Genomic DNA, 20,921 nt, shown 5'->3' with positions numbered 1-20,921 from the left:
TATTTTCATCCGTACCCCTCAAGCATTTGCTAATAATTGAGGTTCGCAAGATTCATAAAGAAAAAAGATTATCAAAATATTATACGATGTGAAATTATTGTTTATTTAATAAATTTAAGTGAATAATTAGTTTGATTACAGTTGATGAACATTTTTCAAGATTTTCGCAAGCCCAAAGAGCTCTCACGGCTACTTATACAGATACCGGCAAAGCACGAGAGCTTCGCTTACGAATGTTTTGTTCCAGTCCCTTGACATTCGATACTTCATTTTTAACATTTTAACGTTTGGTTCATTCGCGCGTATGCTCGAACGTTTTCAAATGTTTTGACTTTCAGCAATTTTTGAGAATATTTTTACAAGACTCTCTGTGTACTTTGGTGAGAGGACACATTCTGCCACCATTTTCTGGGTGAACCTGGAATAAAAATTTCATTTAATTACACAAAACCATCGAAATATAATTTGTGTACTTTTAAAGCGCAATCTGACCAGAACGGTTTTTTCTCTGCTCCTAAAACCAATGCAGCTTTTGCAATCGGACCAGTTGCTCCATTCGGACATGACGCAATCAATTTTTTTCCCTAAAACATTTAAAAATTAAATTATTTACTGTTATCTTTGTAATGATTTTTGATCATTAGGCGTGAGAGCTTCATCGCGCGAAAAAACTACAAAAGGAATACTTTTGAAAATTCTGTTAAGATTGGATCAAAATTTTGTTTTTTAAATAATAAATCCTTTAAAAAATGCGAATACCGTGAATGATGCATTTGTGAGCACAAGCTTTGTTGTCATTAAAACGATTGTCATTGCCACCACAGCCGGTGTACTTGAACGGCAGACACTTGGCAAGTTCATGATCGTAGTAGTATTTGTGCGAGTTGTCGTTTCGACCGCCCGGACATTGTCCACTGTCGGGCGGCAAGAAACAAAGACCTGCATAAAGGTTTAAATCAATTGAAAATTTTTCAAAGTTTCCAGTAAAATATGTGATATAATTTCAAATACTTGGTCTAGAGCTGCGAGATGAGTATAGGTACGATGAATTTAAGTCATTATTAAAATTGTCGTGCGTTTCTTCTGCATGGAGGGCCGTGGGAAAATCTTGACAAATATCTTTTTCGAACAAACACGCGCTGTAACCGTAATCCGAGTCGCCGTCCAAGACATCCAGATGCGCCCTTCTTAAATTTTCCTGAGCAAATTTAATAGAAATTGCTAATATAGGAGGATTAACATTTGTATCTGCATTATTGATTTCTTCGATTCACCTTGATGGTTCGGTGACGGAATCTGATCGCCTTATCTCGAACTCGCCTGCAGGGGCTCCACTCGGTCCAGCTGCTGTATCGATCATCGACGCAAAGCTGTGGACAAAAAAAACAAAGAGTTCAAGAAACATCGCAATCGGTTCATCGTTCTTCGAAAGCGAATAATTATCGACTCACGTAATTGTCTTCGGGGCAAGGCGGATTACCGCAGTCCGCTTTTTCGACCAATTCTATCTTACCGAATTTCTCCTGGCACTGTTGGGCATTATCGCGCCACTTGAACGAACGAGATCGAATGATAGTCTCTTGACCGCAGCTCTTCGTGCATTTTGACCATTCACCCCAGTCGGTCACTGCGCAATCATCCCTCGACAACTCCCTCAGGCTAATGATTATTAAATTATTCTTCGCATTATTTATCGACCTTGAATTCTGTCATATTTTATTGAAGTTCGTTACCATTTTGGTTTTTCTCCTTCGCAAACTTTTGATTCCTCTAGTGGAACGTCGCAGAGTCCGATTTTCGATTGTTTGATTAATCGACGCCTTTTCATTGTTCCGGCACCGCAGTCGACCGAGCACTCGCTCCATTTGCTCCAGGCTTCGGTACAGTCGTCTTCGCATTTAATAAATAAGGAGAAGAAATTATGTCAACTATATTTTTGCAACTGTATTATGCAAGCAAGTAATTATATTTTAGCATTGATTAGGATTTTTTGAATTAATTTAAAAAAATGTAAAGTAGTTATTAACTACCACGAGGTTAACATTTAGATTTTCATCGGAAAAAAACTTCGAGATAAATATTTGAATAAATATCACGAGCGATTGAGATAAATGGAAATTGATGAGCTCCATTGAGCTGTTCATGGCAATGAATAATATCGTTTAACCGTCTATTCCCCTCGCACCACCCACTTGCAGAAACTGACTGCTCGGAAGAATAATTATTATCGGAGTCCGTCAAGCAGTCCTGGGCTGTATCGATTTAACAGTTACTTTGATAACTCCACATCGAAGATGTTATCTCGATAATTACCTTAGCGAAGCGCGCTGGTAATTTCGTTTTGCGAAAGTCTAAGAAGCCGCTATTATGCCATTATCGCGATCGAATGTTTTTTGCCGCTTCACCGAGCATTCGAAGCGCCAAAGATAAGGATAATCTTCGCTGAGAAATTCGCTGTTACGGAGAAAATAGGTACTAAATTATTATGCTCTTATCGCGTTTGTGGACCAACGAATTTGCACTTTTTGACCCTTTTTGCAGGCAAAAAGAATGATTCCGTTGATAAATGAGATTTTTAGAGCTAAAGATTGCGACAAGAGTAAATCATTGAGCTTACCTATGTGACTGCTTGAAAGACAACTTTTCTCCGAGCCTCTTAAACGAGTCAAGTGAATCCTTGCCAATGGCCGTATCTCGTGGGCATTATTGGTTTCATCGTAAAAAGGAGATTGTTTGCCATTTGTTTTTACGGGCCATGATGAATTTATGTTCTCGATATTACCCTGTGGCTCAGTTTCTTCTCCTATGTCCTTTTTTACGTGACAAATTTGGTGATTATATTTACAAATTAAATTTATCAACGTAGTGGAGCTTGACAAATTTTTTTTGTCAACTTTTTTTAGTTTTTTAACCTTCCTAAAAAGTCGGATTGATGCAAGCAAAAATCCAATCTATAAGCTTTCCAATTTTAAAATTAGTTACTCGTGTGGCTAGAAAATTATGGCAAAATTGGTGTACTGACTAGCTGAAAAAATTTTGGAAAATTTAAACTCTAAAAAATATTTATTGTAAAGGGCCATTGATCCTCAAAATAATTTGCAAAGTAAGACTGAGAATTTTCGTAAGAAAAAATTTGCCAAGAACCACCAATTTATCATGACACGATGTTTACACAGAAAAATATTGATTGAAAAAACGACAATAGAAACACTCACTTCATACCACAATCCATTTTGCACTCCAGCGTCATAAGCATAGAGATTTAAACTTTTGCTTTCGATCCAACTGCAGTCAGAGCGGCACAACTCCAAGGCCGAGACGCCAACGAACCAGTCCGGTGAGGGATCTAATCGAACGAACATGTCCTCACATTTCATTGAAAATTATAGTAATGAAATTAGCACTTAAAAATATTCCTTACCTATTTTAGCAACAACTGATAAAACGTGTTGCTTCTGATTGACTCTGAGTAACGAATAAGAAGTTCGACTTTTGTTTTGATAATTAGTACCCCGGAACTTTATCAGAGTATTGATTTTTGCAGACTATTGATGGATAAAATAAATAAATTAGTTAATATCAATGAAGATAAAACGAACAAGTTAGTCAACGATTATGTAATGACTCAAAGTCAACTACACTACAATATAGTTAATAAATGAAATATTTCTGTACATGAGACTTGAGTTCGGTTTCCAATTCATGCGTGTGACCAGTTTCAACGAAGCTTTTTAAGCCTTCGGTGGCCTTTTGGTAAGGCCGCCAAAACGCATAATCTTGACTGTGCGAGATACCAATGACAGTTGGAAAAACGGCGAGCCATTCCCGGCGTGGAAAATACTGCGAAGTATGTATTAATCGATTAAAAAATATCCGTGTGGATTATGTAAAAAAAGTAACGGGAGTAGAAACGAGTCGAAACCTTCGGATGAGTGTATCGCGACCAGAGGCCCTCAAAGGCCAGCTTGTACTTGGCTTGGTCGCAGGCGCAACAGCTGGCCAGTGGCTTGCCCGGATCGTCGAGGATGACCTTCGAATCGGGACAGACCGTCAAATTGGCCGTGTGATATCTGAGCTCCGTCTCTTTGATCGCTGCCCTACTCTGATACGTGGTCGGATAATTGTCATAAAATAATAATCGAGGAACGAATAATGTCGTCGTTATATATAGAAATTACCTGAATTCGACGCAGTGCTCGTGACTCTTCGGGCTCTGCCAGCCGATGCTGAGGCTCTGCTTGGCCAGCGAGACGGGCCCGTCGACCACGCGATTGATGCAGTACGGCCCGTTGTGGAACTTGGACAGCTCCCTCTCGCTCAGCTCCAGGCTGCCGGCGTTGCTGTTGCTGTTGGCTTCCTCGTCGCCGAGGCTCCACACGCCGAAGTAAAATTGCGTGAACGTGTGACTCTTCAGTTTCGATCTTATGGTCACTATGGTACAGAGAATGCGGATTAGAACTTTATAACGATGATTCTTGAAATTCGCATCGATATAGCTGGGGAATTATTACTCACCGTTGTAGCGGGCGTTGGGAAAATAAGTACGCAGAGCTCCGCTCGATTTGGAAATGGATAGTTGAATGGTGTATAGAGAATCGACCACTTCCTGCCCCGTCTCCATCCAAGATACTTTGCAGTTGTCGCTCGCCTCGACGTTTGCAAACAAGCCCGACAACGATTGAAACGACAACAATCTTAGGAACGCAACGATGGAAAAATATTTTCTGATGTCCATTTTGTTCGATCGTAAAGTCAACGATGAGATCGGGAGCCTCCAAGAACGTAGGGCATTTATTCAAAGCTCAAAATTTGAGCCTCGTCGATTGTCAAAACATCGATGGCTTTTGTGACTTTTTAAAACTACGCTATTTTACCAATTTTGTACATGATAAATCTCATCATTCGATGATTGCACAATTATTATTAGAATAGAAGGAGCAATTTTCGGTCAGCACAAAATGTCAAAGATGAAAAGTAGGCAAAATCGATCGATGCTTTCGAAAGAGAAAATACGAAACGCTTTACGGTAGTGTGCGGAAGACTGACTGAAAAGTCCCGACAATGGACAGCGTTACGTTACCCCCTACCACGAATAATACCATGGCTAATTTTAGAATTCACGCGCGGGAGGCTTTAGACATTTTTTGCTTTTCGATACACATCCGTGCACGCTTAAAGCTCGAATGTCGGTCAATTTTCTCAGCTCCAGCCTCCAGTGCGCGCGGTTACTACACGACTTGCCGCGCGTAAAGTTTTCTATCGAAAAATCTCGACTATTTTTAGCGCATCGAAACGTGTGCCTACGTTAAATATGTCGATCGCGTTGCATACGAATAAATCGCAGGTCTATATAGGTAAAAGATAAAACCGAAAGCTCGACGAGTATAAGTTATCGTTCGGTTTACAAGTTGGCTATATAGGAAATGTTACGGGACGATGCGCCTAAACGGCCAAAATATTATTCGAGGATGCGCAAGAAACCAGTCGGATAAATCGGATCGATGAAAGCAGGCACAATGCGAAATGAAGTAACCTGCTAAGAATCTACCGATAACTTCACATGTTTTGCCGTGGTCCGCCTGGATCGAGTACTACGAGGTTATAATTAAAAGTTGTTGAGCCACTTGCATCAACGAGGGAAGCATCAGCTACATGCGTTAAACATCGGCAAAAAAGCACAAGCGACGATTGCATTGCTCGAATGATGGGATTGGTCGGCGTACGTAGCGGTGTCTAGTACTCGAATTTTGGGCATACGTATTACGATGTCCGCGTAGGCGTCGGCGGCGCATTTGGAATTGTCGCTCCGGTCGTCGTGTGGTGTTGTAAATATCGCGCTCGTGCTCCATGTCAGGGAACAAAAAATTGAACGGTGAAGTCAAAAGTAAGGAAAACACTTGTTACGTTATATACGTGGCCAAGGACTCGCGAAAGCTCGCGCGGAGTCGGTCCGAGGCAGCTAAATTCATGCGCGATTGCAGAGACAGTAGGAAAAAGTATGATACCCAGAGGGTCCACGGCGTTAAATCAAGGGGCTAATGCAGACGGGGATGCGGCAGCAGCAGATGGAGGAGGAGGAGGAGGAGGAGGTTGGAGCGACGCCAACGTAAACTCGGCCGAGACGACGGCGGCGGACGATAAGAGAGAGTCGAAATCGTCGTCGAGCCTGGCCAAGGGCGCCGCCGCCAACAAGAGCCAACTGCCGTCGCTCGGTTACAACATGGGCCACGGCAATCAGAAGCGGGTCCTCGAGAACCAGTTCAACACGAAGAAGAAGCGCTACATCACCATCAAGCGCGACATCGACGACAAGAAGAAGTCCTGGTTCGCCGTGTTCGAGGAGCTGCTGCAGCTGCGCGACAAGATACTGGCGTGCGGCGCCAAGGACCCGGGCAAGCTCGAGGACCTGCTGCCGCCGCCGCTGCCCTGGAACCCCTCCGCTACCGGTGGGCGTTCGGAGTCGAACGAGCTCGAAGTAGCTCGAGCCAGGGCCCAGGACGAGCAGCTGCCACCTCATGCCAGGTCCAATGATCAGCTCACGGGCCAGCTCAAGGCGATCGCGAGCAACGTCACCGAGGCGGCTCTGGCCTTTTGCAACGAGGTACTGGACAAGCGAGCCGAGATCTACTTTTGGCTGGCCAACATGAAGTCGCCGAGCCAGGACGCCCTCAGGCAAGCCAAGACGGAAAAACGAAACAAAGAACAGCTGGCTAACGGATTGGAAATTTAGCTTCGCCGAGGAGATATCGAACCAGCTGGAGGTGTACCAGACCGACAGCAACGCGTACGGCGAGCAGCTGGAGCGGATCAGGGCCGAGCAGCAGGTGAAGCTCTCGGAGCTGCTGGGCCAGCTGGAGGCGCTGCTCGCGGAGCAGGCCAGCCTGAGGAAGGAGCGCGACGACTACAAGTACCGGGCCCAGGCCTCGGCCGAGGAGATCGAGCAGCTGACCCGCGAGCTGCGCCAGGAGAAGGAGAAGGGCCTGAAGCTGCGGGGCCGGCTGCGCGAGCAGGAGGCCAGCGCCAGCAAGAGCGAGGAGAAGCTCGAGAAGACCAAGGAGCAGCTGCGCCAGCTCGAGCTCCAGCTGCAGGAGCGCCAGAACAGCATGAAGAACAAGGTGAAGGAGCTGTCCAAGCTGGAGAAGAGCCGCGAGCTGGCTCTGGGCAGGGTCGACAAGCAGAAGGAGGCAGTCGAGCAGAGGCTGGCCAAGCTCAAGGAGGACTTTGAGTTCAAGGAGACCGAGGCCAAGACCATCATCTCCGAGTACAAGAAGCAGGTGGAGCAGCTCGAGGCCCAGATAGCCACCGAGAAGACGTCGAGGCAGGAGATCGACAAGAATTTCGACGAGCTGAAGAAGCGATACAACCAGCTGGAGGACAAGTGCAAGCAGCTCCTCGACTCCAACGACATACGCAAAGAGCCCATCGCCATACCTGGTATATAGAGCTAGCCGCTGTTTCGTTTGAAATTAATAATGACACGAGCGATGCGAGATAGGATTGGACGAGAGGCAGCACTCGGACTACGAGATCCAGCTGTTCAACGAGCTCAAGGAGGTCCAGCGCAGTCTCATCGAGAAGGACCAGCTGATTGAGAAGTTGCAAAACGAACGTCAGGAGATCATATCCTCGGTCAAGGAGGTTCACGTGAGTAAAGAGCTTACGAAAAAAAAAAATAGATCGATTCGTAATATGGAAAAATCTGCTCTAAAGGACGAGAAGAGCGGCGGCGATTCGTCGAAGGAGCGACTGACCGCCGAGCTGCTGAAGCGCTCCAACGAGCTGCACAGCGTCAGCGGTCAGTTCCACCAGCTGCAGAAGAATTACAAACGAGCGTGAGTATATTATATATTTATTATACGCGAGAGATCGATAATTCCTTTATTATTATTATCGCGAGAATGGCAAATGCGAAAGGGGCGCGCGAGCGAGAAGCTGGAAAGTAAGAATTGATTCGAAATATCGATAAGAGCAAAACGTGACTAAGATGGAGAAAATGGGATCTCGCGTAGCGCGTCGCATCAGCTCCAAGAATCGCAGCTAGCTGCTACTGCTGCTCGTAAGTGTATATAAGGCATAATGGGAGCTTTCAGCGTTAATAGTCTTCCATCTTTGCGCTCGTTTACTCCATAGACGTTTTTATATACATTTTTTTCTCGCTGCGACGTACATATTCTCGGAGATCGCGTGCATATTCACGACGACGCCATCGAAATAAGCCTCGACGCGAGAAGCCACACGACGGCACGATAACGTAACGTAATTTGCTCGAAATAAGCACTCGATCGGCGTTGCGTGAAAACTTTTTTCTTTCCACCGCGTAGAAATTCTTCGTACAAATATTTCGTAAATATATCTGGGTAATTATTTTGGGGGACACAGGCAGACGCGAGTCGAGCAGCTGGAGAAGAGGCTGGCCGAGCTCGGCCGGCTGCAGAGCAAGCTCAAGGACAGCAGCAACAACAAGGCCCAGTACGAGGCGCAGCTGATGCAGCTCCAGCAGCAGCTGAGCGACGCGTGCGTCGAGCGGGCCGAGCTCGAGGCGCGCAACCAGGAGCTCGAGCGCCAGTGCACCCAGCTGCAGATGCAGCTCGAGCACCAGAAGCGCCATCTGCGCGATCTCAAGGTGCGCCGCGAGCTCCAGCAGCTGCTGCATCCGAGCGGCGCCAGCGAGTCGGCGGCCGCCGTTCTCGGTGGCAACTCGTCGCACAATTTCCACCACCAAATCAACGCGAGTCAAATCAATCATCAGGACTCGTGCGAGCAGATAGAGCAGCTACGCGCCACTCTCGAGACCAAAGAGCTTCAAGTGGCCAAGCTCGAGAAGCTCGTCAAGCAGCTCGAGAAGCACGAGGAGTTCTCGCAAGCTCAGCGCACTCGACTCGAGGCGCGCATCGCCAAGCTCGAGCTCGCGCTCAAGCAAGGACAGCAGCAGCACCGGTCAGTCTTACTATCCTCATCCATCTTTTTCATGGCTAATTTGTACTTCATCGTTTTGGCCTGACTTGCTCTGATACTTGCTCTCTGCCTGTACGACCGATCTTGTGATAAAAATCGTTTTTGTAACCCCGTATATTTTAGTCGAGTCATTCGATGATTAATTAATCCGAATTACAACCAACATCTACGGCGTCGTGTATCGATCAAATTTCCCGCTCCGGCGCTTTCACAGTAAAATTTTATCAAAAAATATTTCTATTAATATGATCTCGACTTTTTTTTTCCAGATATTTATATGACAAACAATTTGCATTTATTGAGCTATTCAGGAAAAAAACGGATACAAAAATACAACGATTCTATAAATTGTACAATTTTTTTTCATTAAAATCTCCTTTTTCTATCCGAAAATTCCAAATAACTCATGTTATTGTATCCCATCAACCCCGAAATAGACTTTGTGAAAATTCATAACTTTCATCGAATTTTTCAATAAAACCATTTCAAAACTTATCAACGGTTCAATTATTTCAATTGCAAGATGATTTTTTACAAAAACGTTTTTTATATGGATGAAAAATATTTTATTATTCTCTTTTTGTTTTCTCTATCAAGTACTGAGTTTTACTTTTTTTCTAGGGACAGAGGCTTCAGCTTCATTAACTGAAATAACTGCAAATGTAACAGTAACAAGAATGGACGTACTGAATAAACTTATTTTTCTTATAACTTGTAGAACTATTCATTTTATTTACATTATTTAATTCATTTACATAAGAGCTAACTTTCATCGTCGTCTTCACTGCTGGCTGAATATTCACCTAATAATGAAAGGCCACTTGGTAATGGAGGCTTGCTACACGAAGATGAAGCGCTATTATCTGTCTTAGTCTCAGTCTCTTTTGACTTTGATTTTAATTTAATACCAAACTTTTGTCGCTTTTCTTCAAGGTTTACAGGTGGTTTCGACTCATCAACTAGACTCACACTTTTTGCAACCTTAGGAGCAGGTTCCAAGTTACTTTCTTCTATCTCTATTGTTTCTTCTTCAACAACTTTACCACCCATTTTCCTTTTTCTAAGCATGGCTTGAACTAACTTTTCATCGTGTTCCTCTTGTTCTTTCAACGTCCTCATTTGTTCTGGAATTGGGTTGTACTTTTCTAACATTTGGTCATAATTTACTTGTTGTTGACGTTTATTCAAATCTTTCAATTCTTCTAAAGATTCTAGCAGCTCCAGTTCTTGTTTGGATTGCTGCGTTCTTTTTTCCAAGAGTTTCATAGGATTCGTGGCATCGTCTTCTTTCTCTTCATCTTCTTCCTTTTTGGCTTGCTCTTCAGCAAGTTTGAGGGCCATGAAGTTTCTTGTTGCGCCAGCTTCAATCTCATAGTCAGTATTTTTTGGATCCGTTTTGAAGGAAATTTCTTGTAAGCATCTTGTGCATTTAATGTAAAACCTATATATTCTGATGCCCAAATATGTATCACCTTCTACATCTTCTTTGCGAGCATTGAACTTTTTACCCTTATAAATGTACTCTCCACATGTAGCACATCTCATATTGAATGGAGCCATCAGTCTAACTGTATATTGTCGGTTTTTCTCCAACTTCATACGAGGTATTTTGGCAGGATCAAAATCCGGAGGGTAATATTTCTAAAAAAGAAGAATTATGTGTGTTAGTTTTAATTGAATAAGTGGTCTCTTATTTAATTGAATTTTTCAAGTAAAATTTTAATGGAAGAATTGTAACGCTCAATCGAATACTTACGTTTAATACTTTTCGTTCAGACATTTTTTTGGATGAGTTATTTAACTTGTAATACTAAAAGTAATAAACTTATACTGGTTATTGTAACCTTATTGACAGAAGCTTATTGTCAAACAAACACGACTGACTGAGGCGGGTAACTGGCGAGCTCTATAGTGAATAGAATAGAATAATCGGCACGATCTCTGCCGACATGCAGAATTACATTATAGAAAAGCAGTGAGCACGAAATTCAAGTTCGTCTAAACATGTAATTTACAATATTTATTGTACAATTTTTTTTGGAATTTAGTAAATCAAAAATATAATTACAAACACAATATTAGAGTAGTAATCATATTTTAATTCTCATAGATACAACAAAAATTTTTATAATGGGGAGTTTTCAAATTGTCATGAAATTGTCACTTTACCGACTTGACTGGCGCAATAACAAGTGCATACGCATACGACTCTTATATATTCTTTAACTGTAATGCGTCGTAAGATGACAGTATCACACACGCCACCACGCTGACTGCTGCACGCATATCATAACCAAAGTGCGCACATTTTTTTTCAATTCAGTACCGTAAAAATAACATAACCAAAAAACATTCGACGTAACATAAATATACCTGCTTGTTAAGGTGAGTAAATAATCTTCATTTTACATCTCATACATTATTTATTTTATCTACCCCGTTAATTTGAATGTTGAATCAATATTTCGAGAATAATAGTTTCAATAAACAATCGATTCTAATTCTAAAACCACCAAAAGGTGAAGAATTAAACAAGACTGTAAGTAGGCGTGCAATATTTTTGACATAGCAAGCACAATTTCCCGCGCTTTTTTATTGTTTTTGTTTATCATAGGTAATAAAAACATATAATTTCTTGTTATTATTGTAAAACTAAATGTCATTATTACTTTCATTTATGTAATTAGAATCTATTTATTTCAATTACTCATCTATTCGTATTTTTTATCCAGTCTTCACTTCGAATCAAAAATGGTTGAGCCTGATAACCAAGATAGCAGTAGTGCTAAAGAAGATACTAATAACGTGGATACGAATCCTCTGAAGAGAATCAGAGAAGAAATAGTTGATGAAGTCTCTACTATTTCACCTAAAAAAGCTAGAGTAGAGCAAATTGTGAATGATGATGATAAGCTACCTTCAGCTTCTTCTGATAATTCAAATGATGTTGATACTGATATGACTAAATCTGAATGTGATAAGTCAAAAAAATGTGAAAAAAATACTATGGAGTTGGAAGAAATTTCTCAAACAGATAAAAACGATTCAGATAGCAATGAAAAAAAAGAAATTGTAGAAAAGACTGATAGCATTACTGATTTAAACTCAGGCAGTAATGAGGTGAGCAATGAAGGTTCTACGTCAGAATCGAACGAGAAAAAAATTGAGAAAGAAGTTGAAAATCCCAATGATTGTGCAAAAGTGATTAACGATCAAGGTGAAAATAATGTTGATGAAGGTGAAAAGAAAGAGGAAAGTTCTGAGACAAATGATAATGAAAAGAGTATTCAAGATCAAAATGTAGCAATGGAAGTTGATGAAACAAATAATTCTGAGCCAACTGCACTTGAAACAGCTATCAGTGATGATCAAACTAAAAAGAATGATGGTGATGATATTCAAGAAGATGCACAAAAAAATGAGGATAATCTCAAAAATAGTTCCAAAGAAATAGGAACTGATCCAATGATCACTGATAATGAACCAAAAGAAGATAGTGCACAAAATTCCATTAAAATAAAATCAATACCTAATAAACAAATTATAAATGGTATTGAATTAATAGTTGAATGTGCAAGTGACAATGAATCCATTGAAAGCAATAAAAAAGATAATGATATTAAACCTAGGAAAAATACTGTTATCTTTTATGAAATGCCAGTTGAAGGTGAAGTAGATTGTACATCATCTGAAGATGAAAAACAAGAGCCAAAAGAGAAAATAGCTGAAGATGATAATAATGAAACATCTGAAAATAATTCTGAAGACTCAAATAAAAAGTTGCAAGAAGAAAAAGATTCTCAAAAATCTGTTAGTCCAAAAAATATTTCTAGCGTTGAAACTTCACCTAGCACTCAAAAATCACCCAATTCAAAAAAATCACCTGAAGGTGCAAAGTCATCCAGCCAAAAATCGCCTACAGTTGAATTGTCATCTCCTCCAAAACAATCATCTCTCACTGAAACATCTTCCAGTCCTCAAAAATCACTGAGCCCCGAAGAACCTCTTGGAACACCAGAGCCACCACTTAAAAAAAGAAGAGGAAGACCCCCCAAATCTGCTAAAAAAATTATTTTAAAAAAAGAAGTAAAACATCAAGAACAAGTTGAAGAAAAAACTGCAAAAGATGAAAAAGATGCAAGTCACAAAAATGATAAAATGGATATTCAAGAGAGCAATGATAATAATGAACTTTTAGTAAGTGACTTATCAGGTAGTGATACTGAAAGTGATAAAATTGAAAAAGCTGATGTAAGTGTTAAATTCTTTAAATATTTTTTTTACTTGACATGTATGTTTGATTAATGTAATTTTTTATAGGAATATTATATCAAAAAAATTGAGAAATTGAAAAAACTCATAAGATTAGCTGGGATTAAATTATATAATTATAAAATTATATGCAGAGATTGTAAAACTGATGCTGATAGAGCAAAACGTTTGCAAACATATTTAGAAGGAAAAGGAATCCAAGGACGAATTACAGCAGAAAAATGTATACAATTAAAAAAGAAGAATCAAGAATTAAAAGTTAAAGAACTTGAAAATGTAGCAATTGAAGAACCAGATAAAAGCTCAAACGTATCTGAAGGTATGCATAAACTTGAATCATACAGGCAATTAAGTTTTTTGTTAGCGATTTTTTACAAATATTCATTTTTGATTATTTACAGGACGAATGACAAGAAGAAGCAGGAGAACAGAAGAGCTACATCAAGACACAAAATAAACCTCACAATCAAAATTCAAAAAAGGTGTAGACAATGATTAATATTATGACTTTAAGACTGCAATCAAAATTTAAAAAAGATAGTTATCTAAAATGTTAAAAGTACAAAAAAGTTTATGCTCCTAATACAAGAAAAGGAAAAACACTGCTTTCCACAATTGAGTTAGTCCATGGTGTTTTTTCTTTTCTTTTAGAGTAATGTTTTTGTAACTGATTCATAAGCTTTAAATGTGTTTTTATTCTCTGTTGTACTTATTTCGTTAAAATAGTGTAAAAACTATTGAAATGTAAAATTGATCTATTGAACTATTGGAAATTCTTTAGTTATTGAAATGATGATTGGAAAATATTTTTCATTATGCATAAGTAATATTTTTGAAGGGTTTAAACGAGGTTTATGCAAAGCCGAATGACAAAATTTGATATTCGTTGAAAGTATTTGTTATAATAAACAAAAAAAATTATAAAACATTAAAGTATCTTATTAAAATGTACAAAAATAATTTTTCAAACAAATTATGAATAACAATTTTGTGATTTATCGACCCATCGCCTTGCGGTGCAAGTACTCGGCTATGCACTCCTTGCTGCACAGTATCTTGTCGTCTTTCACAGCCAGCTGTCCCTCCAGCAGAGACTTGCGGCAGGTAGCGCAGCAGAAGCACGTCTCGGTCGCGTGGAAATTCAAATTCTTGATGGCGATTCCCTTCTGATCGGCGGCGATGACGGTCCTGCAGGCGGCGCACATCTTCGCGTAATTGCTCTGATAGCAGGGCAAGCACAGCGGCCTGTCGTTCTCCGAGACGTACTGAAGGCCAGCCAGCGGAATATCGCAGTCCCAGCAGCAGAAGTGCTTCACGTGATAGTTGTGACCCTCGGCTACGGTGTATTCCCGAACGAAGATGAGCTGTCGAGCAAAAAAAAAAAACAAAAAAATCAAAAACATCGTTACAGAAGCCGACTACAATATCATCTTAGGGCATCGTTTTCCTTACCTCGTCGCAAGCGAAGCATCGCGGAATTTCCAAGAGTTCGGCGAGATCACGGGCGCAGTAGAGATTGCCCTTGTGCGTGAAGTAGATGAGATCGACGAGGAGCTCGCTGCAAGCCGTGCAGGTGAAGCACTCGGGGTGCCAGACGGCGTTCTTGATCTTGTCGGCCGTGACGACGACGGCCCCGGAGACGATGCCGGCCTTGCACTTGTAGCAGTGCCGGGCCTCGCTCGTGTTCATCGTCATGGCTTCCATGCCCTCCTGCAGCTGCTTGATGTTGTCGGGATTCTGTTGCACGAAGGTAGCACCACCGCCGACGGTCTCCTCGGGAAAGACGGGATTGTTCAAGAGCTCGGACTGTATCGTGCTGCTGTGCACCGGCAGAGACGAGCTTATCCGAGCTTGCAAGTAGTCCGGATGGTACGCGTTCGTCGTTCTGTTATTTTCCGCTCTATTGGACAGGCCGGAGATGCGTTCGGGATCGAGTCTCGCTTCCTCGGAACTGATCGACACGGACGGGTAAACGCTCGAGTGTTGCAGCGCTCCGTGTATCACCGGGCCTCGAACGTTATCGCCGTTGTTGTCGTTCGAGCCGCCTTCGTAACGTTGAGCGTAATCTTCGAAGCTGCCTGGATAATTTCCGTAAGCGTCCGCGCTCGAATTTTGTTTGCTCGGTTGCGGCGAGGCACGATCGAGCGGATGAGTTTCCGATCGAATTCCTCGCGCCGCGAGTCCGCTCGAATTTTCCAGCTTGTTTCCGGATTGCGCCGCGGCGATTCTATCGATTTGGGCTTGAACGTAATCGGAATTAGGTAGGGTCGTTGTTGGATGATGATGATGCTGATGATAATGATGATGAGCCGCTCCGGTTCTGGCCGAGTCTTGATCGGCCATCATCGCTCGATTGCGAACGTGCTCCAAGTGGCTCGGGCTCGCAGCCCCGCCGTAAGCGTGAACAGATCTGCCGTGAGCGGCTCTCGGCACGTCATCGAGTTGCTGCTGAAGACGATCGCCGTCGCCGCCATGATGCTGATGGTAGTATCCCATCGGGCTCTGCTCGTGACTAGCTGGCGGATGCGTCGTCGTTCGCATCGCGTCCTTGATCGGAGTGATCGGCCGATTCTCCTCGCTCGGCGCGTAATTCGGCAGCAAATTGGACTTTGCTGCCGACGTAGAGTATGGCACTTTGGGAATGAAACTGCTGGGGGTGCGTAGACTCAAGCCAGCTCCGTTGTTGTTGGACAGGGACTGGCTGTGCTGTGGACTGTTGCGCTGCACGTCCGTGGCATTGGCCGGTGTCATGAGCGATTTATCGAACGGCTTGATGATCGAGAACTGCACGGAAAAACGTCATATAAATGGCCATTAAAACATAATAAAAGGTGACATAACGGTACACGATATTATACCTTCAAGACTCTGCCTTGGCCGGCGCAATTCTTCAAGTTGTCCAGGTACTTGTCGAACTCCTTCCTCTCCTGCTCGCTCAGCGCGTCGCAGGCCTTGTGATCGATGTCGTGCAGCGGCAGCTGCTTCTTCAGCTGCTGCCGTCTGACGGCGGCGCCGGCCGAGCTCGCGATCGGCCACTTGTCCGCGGGCAGCGACTTCATGTAGTCCGCGGCCAGCTCCTCCGTCGTGTTCGGCGGAATCCATTCGAAATTCGTCGGAGGACTGTGAGGTTGCAGCTTCTGGTTGATTTTCAGCGCTAAATTCGGACGAGTCCAGTTTATTGTAAACGATAGGTATATGAGCTCTTTGACTTGTCAAAAAAAAAAAAAAGAGGAAACTTACCGAACGATCGATTCTTGCGATTTTTCGTATTGGGCCCGAAGAGCAGCTCGAACTGGGGAAAGTCTTCGTCGTCGATGACGTGATCGTCGCCTCTGCACTTGCATATTTTGCAGATCTTCCGCCAGAAGTGCAGCTCCAAGCCCGGACAGGCATCCTCGCAGATCAGGCACGGGGCGCCCGCTCCGGTCTCGTGGGCCAATTTCGGCTGAAAATCGATTCGAAGATCGTTGAACGAGGATATCGATCGGGAATGATTGAACAAAAACGCCGAGTCGATTCAAATGGCGCGAGAGCGAACGATACCGATTTTTACCCAGACGATTGGTTGATTCATCGACTCGAAGCAATAGAGTCGTTTATTTGACTAGAAATAGTTTAGACGCTCGCATGAATCAACAATTGGTTGTTTTTTTCACGCGGGAGCAGTGGAGTAGGAGCATAGGATTTTACGCGAATTACTTCTACCGGTCGACACATAATAACATCGCGCGTCAGTCCAAACAAAATGCTGACAGACGATGAATTTCCTCGGAACGTCAACGAAATAAAAATAATCATTTACACGGAGAAACGTATACGCAGCATTCGTATCGATATAATATAAGTAAGTACAACGCAGAAAAAAGGGAAAGCATCGGTCGTCGCGCACTCCGAGTAAAAGTTCTTATTCGAAGAAGCGCACATATCGGAGTCGAAAAAAAAAACATAAAGAAAGAAGAGAACGAGAGAGAGAGAGACAGGGAGACCGTGCGTAGGGTACCTATATATAGGTCGAGAAAGGAGCTATAACAAGGATGTGTGCGTATGTGTGAAATAAATTAAGGCGTAGCCGCGCATCATCGAGCACACGTGAGACTTGTGTATACATCGAATGATGACATGACACATACCTTTCGCTTGCGATTCTCCAACTCGAGCAACCATTTGGGTTTATCTTCCTGCGCTTGATCGCACGACATGACGTTGATAATAATATCGTTGTACAGTCGTTGCGGTCCTACTTCTCGTACGCACCAAATATGCACACACGGATATCGTCGTTAATTTCGTTCTTTTTTTTTTACAATTATTTTATATCGCCGACACTCGACACTCGACACTTGTTACATCGATCGCGATCAATCGTTATCTTATGCGTGCGATCCGCCGCAACGGCAGCAGCGACAGACTCGGCATATCGGCCTAGTGCGCGAGCAGCAGTGACTACTCAGCGCGCGACGTTCGGCCACGCGCGCGACTCCAGCAGGACTGACTAAACGCTATGTATATCGACTCTCTGAATCATCGTCGTCGTATTGTACAAACATAACACACATCTTTACGCACGAATTCGGAGCTTATATGAGCGGAACAATGTGTGTGTGAGCTGCTTTGGCACCGCACACATGCGTACACATATATAACGCAGAGTCGCGCGGCGCCCGCCCATGTATTTGTAACGAAAACATATATACTACGTATGCGTTGTTGTATGTACACGCGCGTGCACACACGAGCCTTTTATAAAGAAAGAGACTACTCGTCGCTTGGGGCCGATTATACTGTATTTTCAGGGTGAACGGCTTTGTGTGTGCATGCGAGGCGTCTCTCTCTCTCTCTCTCATATATACTAACTCGTATCGGCGGCAGCAGCAGCAGCTGAGCTCGCGAGCCAATGGCACGCGCATATTATATGCTGATTTTTTTTCCCCGCGTCCGTGCGGAGACACACATGTATATAATACGATCACTGCCTGTTATGCTAAAGGCGAGAAACGACCGACAGATGCTTCGATATGTATGGGCCGGCTCTATTGTCTATTTAACTTGCCCCGAGAATTTTTGGCCCTATACGCTGAGGTATAAAAGCGACGATGACGCGCTGCTTTCTTTCGCTTCCTTTTTTCTTCTTCTCGATTCCGCGAAGGTATTTTTTTTATACCTTTGACTTGGCGTTTCGAGCACCTCGCGCTTGATCGCCAATTTTTCCACGTCCCGCGATCCTAAGATTTTTATTTTTATATATTTTTTGCACTCGGAGAGATGAGAAATTATTTACGAAACGCTTAAATAAAACCTTTTTTTATTTTTATCGATCGATATTTACATATTTACAAATTCGAAGATATAAAAATTATGGTTCGATAATTTACAACAGAGATGCATTATTTCATTCCCATAGCTTCTTCGAATTCTTCATCGGTTATCTTCTTCTTTTTCAACTTTTTCACCAACGCGTATTGATCGGCCAGTTCTTGAATTTCGTCCTCCGTGAACTTGATCTTTCGTTTTCTTTTCTTGCCGATGTCTGGATTATTGGCTTCGCGTCGCTTTTGCTTATCCTTGCGTAACTTTTTCCTATCCTTTTTCTCGACCTTGTTCTTCTTCGCCTCCGACCAAGCTTCCGTCGGCTTCATGTGCTTTTTCTCCTTTCCAGGCCAAACGCCCGACTTTTCGTATGTTTTCAGCTTTTGCAGTCGCACCTTTTCTCTTTCCTTATTTTTGTACGGTATTGCGTTCAAATCGATCTCGACCTCTTCGAAATCGGACAGATCGCGGTTCTTCGTTTCTGGCATACGTGGTACTTTTAATAATCCGTATCCCAAGAACAATTTACCAAGATTTAAATCTTTCAATTTCAAAATTAAATAACACTCGTGTTTTTGATATGCTTGAATATATGAGACGACTGCTTTATTGGCTTTGTCAAATATAAGCCTGTCTGTTGTTTGCATTTCTCTCATAGTTTTCAAACATTGTTTGACACTTTCATCATCGACACTAATATCTAAAAGATTTAGTTCTACTTTTTGGTTTCTTTTTATAAATTCAATGTAAGCATCTTCGCTCTCTGAAACCAATAAAAGTGAACTACCTTCATTTCCAATCCTAGCTGTTCTTCCACATCTACATAAAAACAAATTCACATTTTAGAGTTACATAATAAAATTGAAAATAATGAACAATGTAAACTATAAATATTAACCTGTGAACAAAACTACTTGCTGTTGAGGGTGGATCATATTGAATGACCCAATCAACTCTTGGTATGTCAATTCCTCTTGCCATAACATCTGTACAAATGAGAAGACCACTTTCAAGCGTTTGAAATTCTTCAAAAATCTTGTGTCTTTTGTGTTTCATTTTCCCATGTAATGCCAATACTTTTATTGAAGAGAACATTCTGTAAAATAAAATTCGACGTGAACATTTTTATTCCTTATGATTTATGACATTTTTAAAAAGTTTTTACTTACGTCTTCATTACTTGACCAAAGTAATCTACACATGCACAAGTTGAGAAGAAAATCATGTACTTCAAATTTGTTCCTTTAGTTTTTATGAAGTTAACTGTTAAAGCAAGTTTTTGATCAGGCTCAACAATAGAATAAAAATTAGTTAAATTAGATGGCGTTGAAAATTTTTCATTTTCTTTTATGGAAACAAACGATGGGTTTCTTAAACCAGCTCTGATAAGTTGTTCCAATTCTTTTGTTTGAGTAGCAGAGAAGAGACCAGTTCTACGTAAACGAGGAAGAGCACGTATAATTGTATCAAGTTGATCTGAAAATCCCATATCTAATAAACGATCAGCTTCATCCAACACCAACAATTCCTAAAATAAATAAAAATGTTCTTGCTACTCTGATAATTCATAAAATTTTTGAATTTAGATTGCAGTGAATTTAGAACTTACCAAAGATTTTGCAGCTTGTTGTAATTTGACTTCTTGATGACTTGATAAAATATCAAATAATCTTCCAGGAGTAGCAACAATAATATTTGTACCATCGAGCAATCGACTTATATCTTCTTGCACTGTTGTTCCTCCAAGTAATAAAACTTGTTTAAGAGAAGGTATTTCTTCTAAAAATTGGGCAAGTATTTGGCTAATTTGAATGGCAAGTTCTCTAGTTGGAGAAATAACAATAGCCCCAACTTCAAACTCTTTCCATTCTTCTGGTCTTTTCTAAAATTAAAGTAAGTTTAATTCACATACTGTTAAATAAAAAGTAATGTAACTTGATAACATACCAGCATGAGTTCCAACAACGGTATTAAAAAAGCTAATGTTTTACCACTGCCAGTGACAGCTTCTGCAGCAACATCATGACCAGTAAGAAGTAAGGGAATAGATGCAGCCTAAAAGTAATAGCAATATTTTTTTTATAAGAAATGAAAAAATTTTAACTTTTTAAACTGTAAAAAAATAGGCGGTTTGATGTTAAAATACCTGTACTGGAGTCATTGTGTGAAACTTCAATTTCTTCAATGTCTTCAAGACAGGATCACTGAGTTTGACACTCAGTTCTTTCCAACGTTGCATCTTGATTTTGATATTTCTTTTATTATTAAAATCTAAAGCTTAGTAAACAATCTATTCACGACTAGTGTCACGTGCGATTTAAAATGACAATTGCTTAGTAGGTTATGACATGGCAGTTGTGCCGCGAGCGTACGACTTTTCAATCAGT

The 20,921-nt window shown here is 41.6% G+C and overlaps 6 protein-coding genes across 6 annotated transcripts; 2 read left to right on the top strand and 4 right to left on the bottom strand.

The window, feature by feature from the left end:
• Positions 1 to 176: 176 nt before the first annotated feature.
• On the bottom strand, positions 177 to 4,678 carry LOC106654066 (spondin-1-like). Its single transcript, XM_014373754.2, has 14 exons — positions 4,516 to 4,678; positions 4,179 to 4,431; positions 3,923 to 4,097; positions 3,676 to 3,840; positions 3,422 to 3,545; positions 3,216 to 3,346; positions 2,618 to 2,810; positions 1,734 to 1,890; positions 1,452 to 1,659; positions 1,275 to 1,370; positions 1,012 to 1,198; positions 760 to 939; positions 493 to 584; positions 177 to 418 (listed from the first exon to the last, which is right to left on the bottom strand). Exons 1-14 carry the CDS (start codon positions 4,619 to 4,621, stop codon positions 335 to 337), a joined length of 2,151 nt encoding a protein of 716 aa, XP_014229240.2. The 5' UTR covers positions 4,622 to 4,678; the 3' UTR covers positions 177 to 334.
• A 1,169-nt stretch (positions 4,679 to 5,847) lies between these two features.
• Positions 5,848 to 9,001, top strand: LOC106654065 (paramyosin-like). The gene is made up of 6 exons (XM_023458886.1): positions 5,848 to 5,884; positions 5,982 to 6,672; positions 6,731 to 7,410; positions 7,496 to 7,644; positions 7,711 to 7,832; positions 8,380 to 9,001. The coding sequence occupies exons 1-6, from the start codon at positions 5,848 to 5,850 to the stop codon at positions 8,999 to 9,001; spliced, it is 2,301 nt and encodes a 766-aa protein (XP_023314654.1).
• A 631-nt stretch (positions 9,002 to 9,632) lies between these two features.
• On the bottom strand, positions 9,633 to 11,018 carry LOC106654230 (coiled-coil domain-containing protein 94). The gene is made up of 2 exons (XM_014374001.2): positions 10,712 to 11,018; positions 9,633 to 10,596 (listed from the first exon to the last, which is right to left on the bottom strand). Exons 1-2 carry the CDS (start codon positions 10,733 to 10,735, stop codon positions 9,718 to 9,720), a joined length of 903 nt encoding a protein of 300 aa, XP_014229487.1. The 5' UTR covers positions 10,736 to 11,018; the 3' UTR covers positions 9,633 to 9,717.
• A 213-nt stretch (positions 11,019 to 11,231) lies between these two features.
• On the top strand, positions 11,232 to 14,155 carry LOC106654231 (dentin sialophosphoprotein-like). Its single transcript, XM_014374003.2, has 4 exons — positions 11,232 to 11,340; positions 11,688 to 13,206; positions 13,276 to 13,546; positions 13,629 to 14,155. Exons 2-4 carry the CDS (start codon positions 11,707 to 11,709, stop codon positions 13,682 to 13,684), a joined length of 1,827 nt encoding a protein of 608 aa, XP_014229489.1. The 5' UTR covers positions 11,232 to 11,340; positions 11,688 to 11,706; the 3' UTR covers positions 13,685 to 14,155.
• Positions 14,146 to 17,695, bottom strand: LOC106654229 (testin-like). Its single transcript, XM_014374000.2, has 5 exons — positions 17,358 to 17,695; positions 16,468 to 16,672; positions 16,086 to 16,381; positions 14,680 to 16,011; positions 14,146 to 14,591 (listed from the first exon to the last, which is right to left on the bottom strand). The coding sequence occupies exons 1-5, from the start codon at positions 17,424 to 17,426 to the stop codon at positions 14,223 to 14,225; spliced, it is 2,271 nt and encodes a 756-aa protein (XP_014229486.1). The 5' UTR covers positions 17,427 to 17,695; the 3' UTR covers positions 14,146 to 14,222.
• Positions 17,696 to 18,589: 894 nt separating this feature from the next.
• On the bottom strand, positions 18,590 to 20,879 carry LOC106654064 (probable ATP-dependent RNA helicase DDX55 homolog). The gene is made up of 6 exons (XM_014373751.2): positions 20,681 to 20,879; positions 20,482 to 20,589; positions 20,144 to 20,416; positions 19,704 to 20,062; positions 19,433 to 19,630; positions 18,590 to 19,353 (listed from the first exon to the last, which is right to left on the bottom strand). The coding sequence occupies exons 1-6, from the start codon at positions 20,771 to 20,773 to the stop codon at positions 18,612 to 18,614; spliced, it is 1,773 nt and encodes a 590-aa protein (XP_014229237.1). The 5' UTR covers positions 20,774 to 20,879; the 3' UTR covers positions 18,590 to 18,611.
• Positions 20,880 to 20,921: the final 42 nt, after the last annotated feature.

This window comes from Trichogramma pretiosum, unplaced genomic scaffold, assembly GCF_000599845.2.
Source record: "Trichogramma pretiosum strain Unisexual culture from Peru unplaced genomic scaffold, Tpre_2.0 scaffold25, whole genome shotgun sequence".
In the NCBI taxonomy this organism is placed as follows: Eukaryota; Metazoa; Arthropoda; class Insecta; order Hymenoptera; family Trichogrammatidae; genus Trichogramma; species Trichogramma pretiosum.
This window is presented reverse-complemented; position numbering and strand designations above follow the sequence as displayed.

What these genes read in the sequence shown, in the direction of transcription:
- LOC106654066 (XM_014373754.2), bottom strand. Translation starts at nt 4,621, where the DNA reads ATGGAGACGGGGCAGGAAGTGGTCGATTCTCTATACACCATTCAACTA. An exon ending in AAACCGAACTCAAGTCTCAT is followed by an intron (nt 3,546 to 3,675) that starts GTACAGAAATAT and finishes ATCCATCAATAG; the next exon opens with TCTGCAAAAATCAATACTCT. An exon ending in AAAATGGATTGTGGTATGAA is followed by an intron (nt 2,811 to 3,215) that starts GTGAGTGTTTCT and finishes CACGTAAAAAAG; the next exon opens with GACATAGGAGAAGAAACTGA.
- LOC106654065 (XM_023458886.1), top strand. Translation starts at nt 5,848, where the DNA reads ATGTCAGGGAACAAAAAATTGAACGGTGAAGTCAAAA. An exon ending in CCGAGCCAGGACGCCCTCAG is followed by an intron (nt 6,673 to 6,730) that starts GCAAGCCAAGAC and finishes TTGGAAATTTAG; the next exon opens with CTTCGCCGAGGAGATATCGA. An exon ending in CAGAAGAATTACAAACGAGC is followed by an intron (nt 7,833 to 8,379) that starts GTGAGTATATTA and finishes TGGGGGACACAG; the next exon opens with GCAGACGCGAGTCGAGCAGC.
- LOC106654230 (XM_014374001.2), bottom strand. Translation starts at nt 10,735, where the DNA reads ATGTCTGAACGAAAAGTATTAAAC. An exon ending in CTGAACGAAAAGTATTAAAC is followed by an intron (nt 10,597 to 10,711) that starts GTAAGTATTCGA and finishes CTTCTTTTTTAG; the next exon opens with AAATATTACCCTCCGGATTT.
- LOC106654231 (XM_014374003.2), top strand. Translation starts at nt 11,707, where the DNA reads ATGGTTGAGCCTGATAACCAAGATAGCAGTAGTGCTAAAGAAGATACT. An exon ending in ATAAAATTGAAAAAGCTGAT is followed by an intron (nt 13,207 to 13,275) that starts GTAAGTGTTAAA and finishes AATTTTTTATAG; the next exon opens with GAATATTATATCAAAAAAAT. An exon ending in AAGCTCAAACGTATCTGAAG is followed by an intron (nt 13,547 to 13,628) that starts GTATGCATAAAC and finishes GATTATTTACAG; the next exon opens with GACGAATGACAAGAAGAAGC.
- LOC106654229 (XM_014374000.2), bottom strand. Translation starts at nt 17,426, where the DNA reads ATGTCGTGCGATCAAGCGCAGGAAGATAAACCCAAATGGTTGCTCGAG. An exon ending in GCCAAGGCAGAGTCTTGAAG is followed by an intron (nt 16,012 to 16,085) that starts GTATAATATCGT and finishes TTTTCCGTGCAG; the next exon opens with TTCTCGATCATCAAGCCGTT. An exon ending in GATGCTTCGCTTGCGACGAG is followed by an intron (nt 14,592 to 14,679) that starts GTAAGGAAAACG and finishes TTTGCTCGACAG; the next exon opens with CTCATCTTCGTTCGGGAATA.
- LOC106654064 (XM_014373751.2), bottom strand. Translation starts at nt 20,773, where the DNA reads ATGCAACGTTGGAAAGAACTGAGTGTCAAACTCAGTGATCCTGTCTTG. An exon ending in AACAAGCTGCAAAATCTTTG is followed by an intron (nt 20,063 to 20,143) that starts GTAAGTTCTAAA and finishes TATTTATTTTAG; the next exon opens with GAATTGTTGGTGTTGGATGA. An exon ending in TTTGGTCAAGTAATGAAGAC is followed by an intron (nt 19,631 to 19,703) that starts GTAAGTAAAAAC and finishes TTTATTTTACAG; the next exon opens with AATGTTCTCTTCAATAAAAG.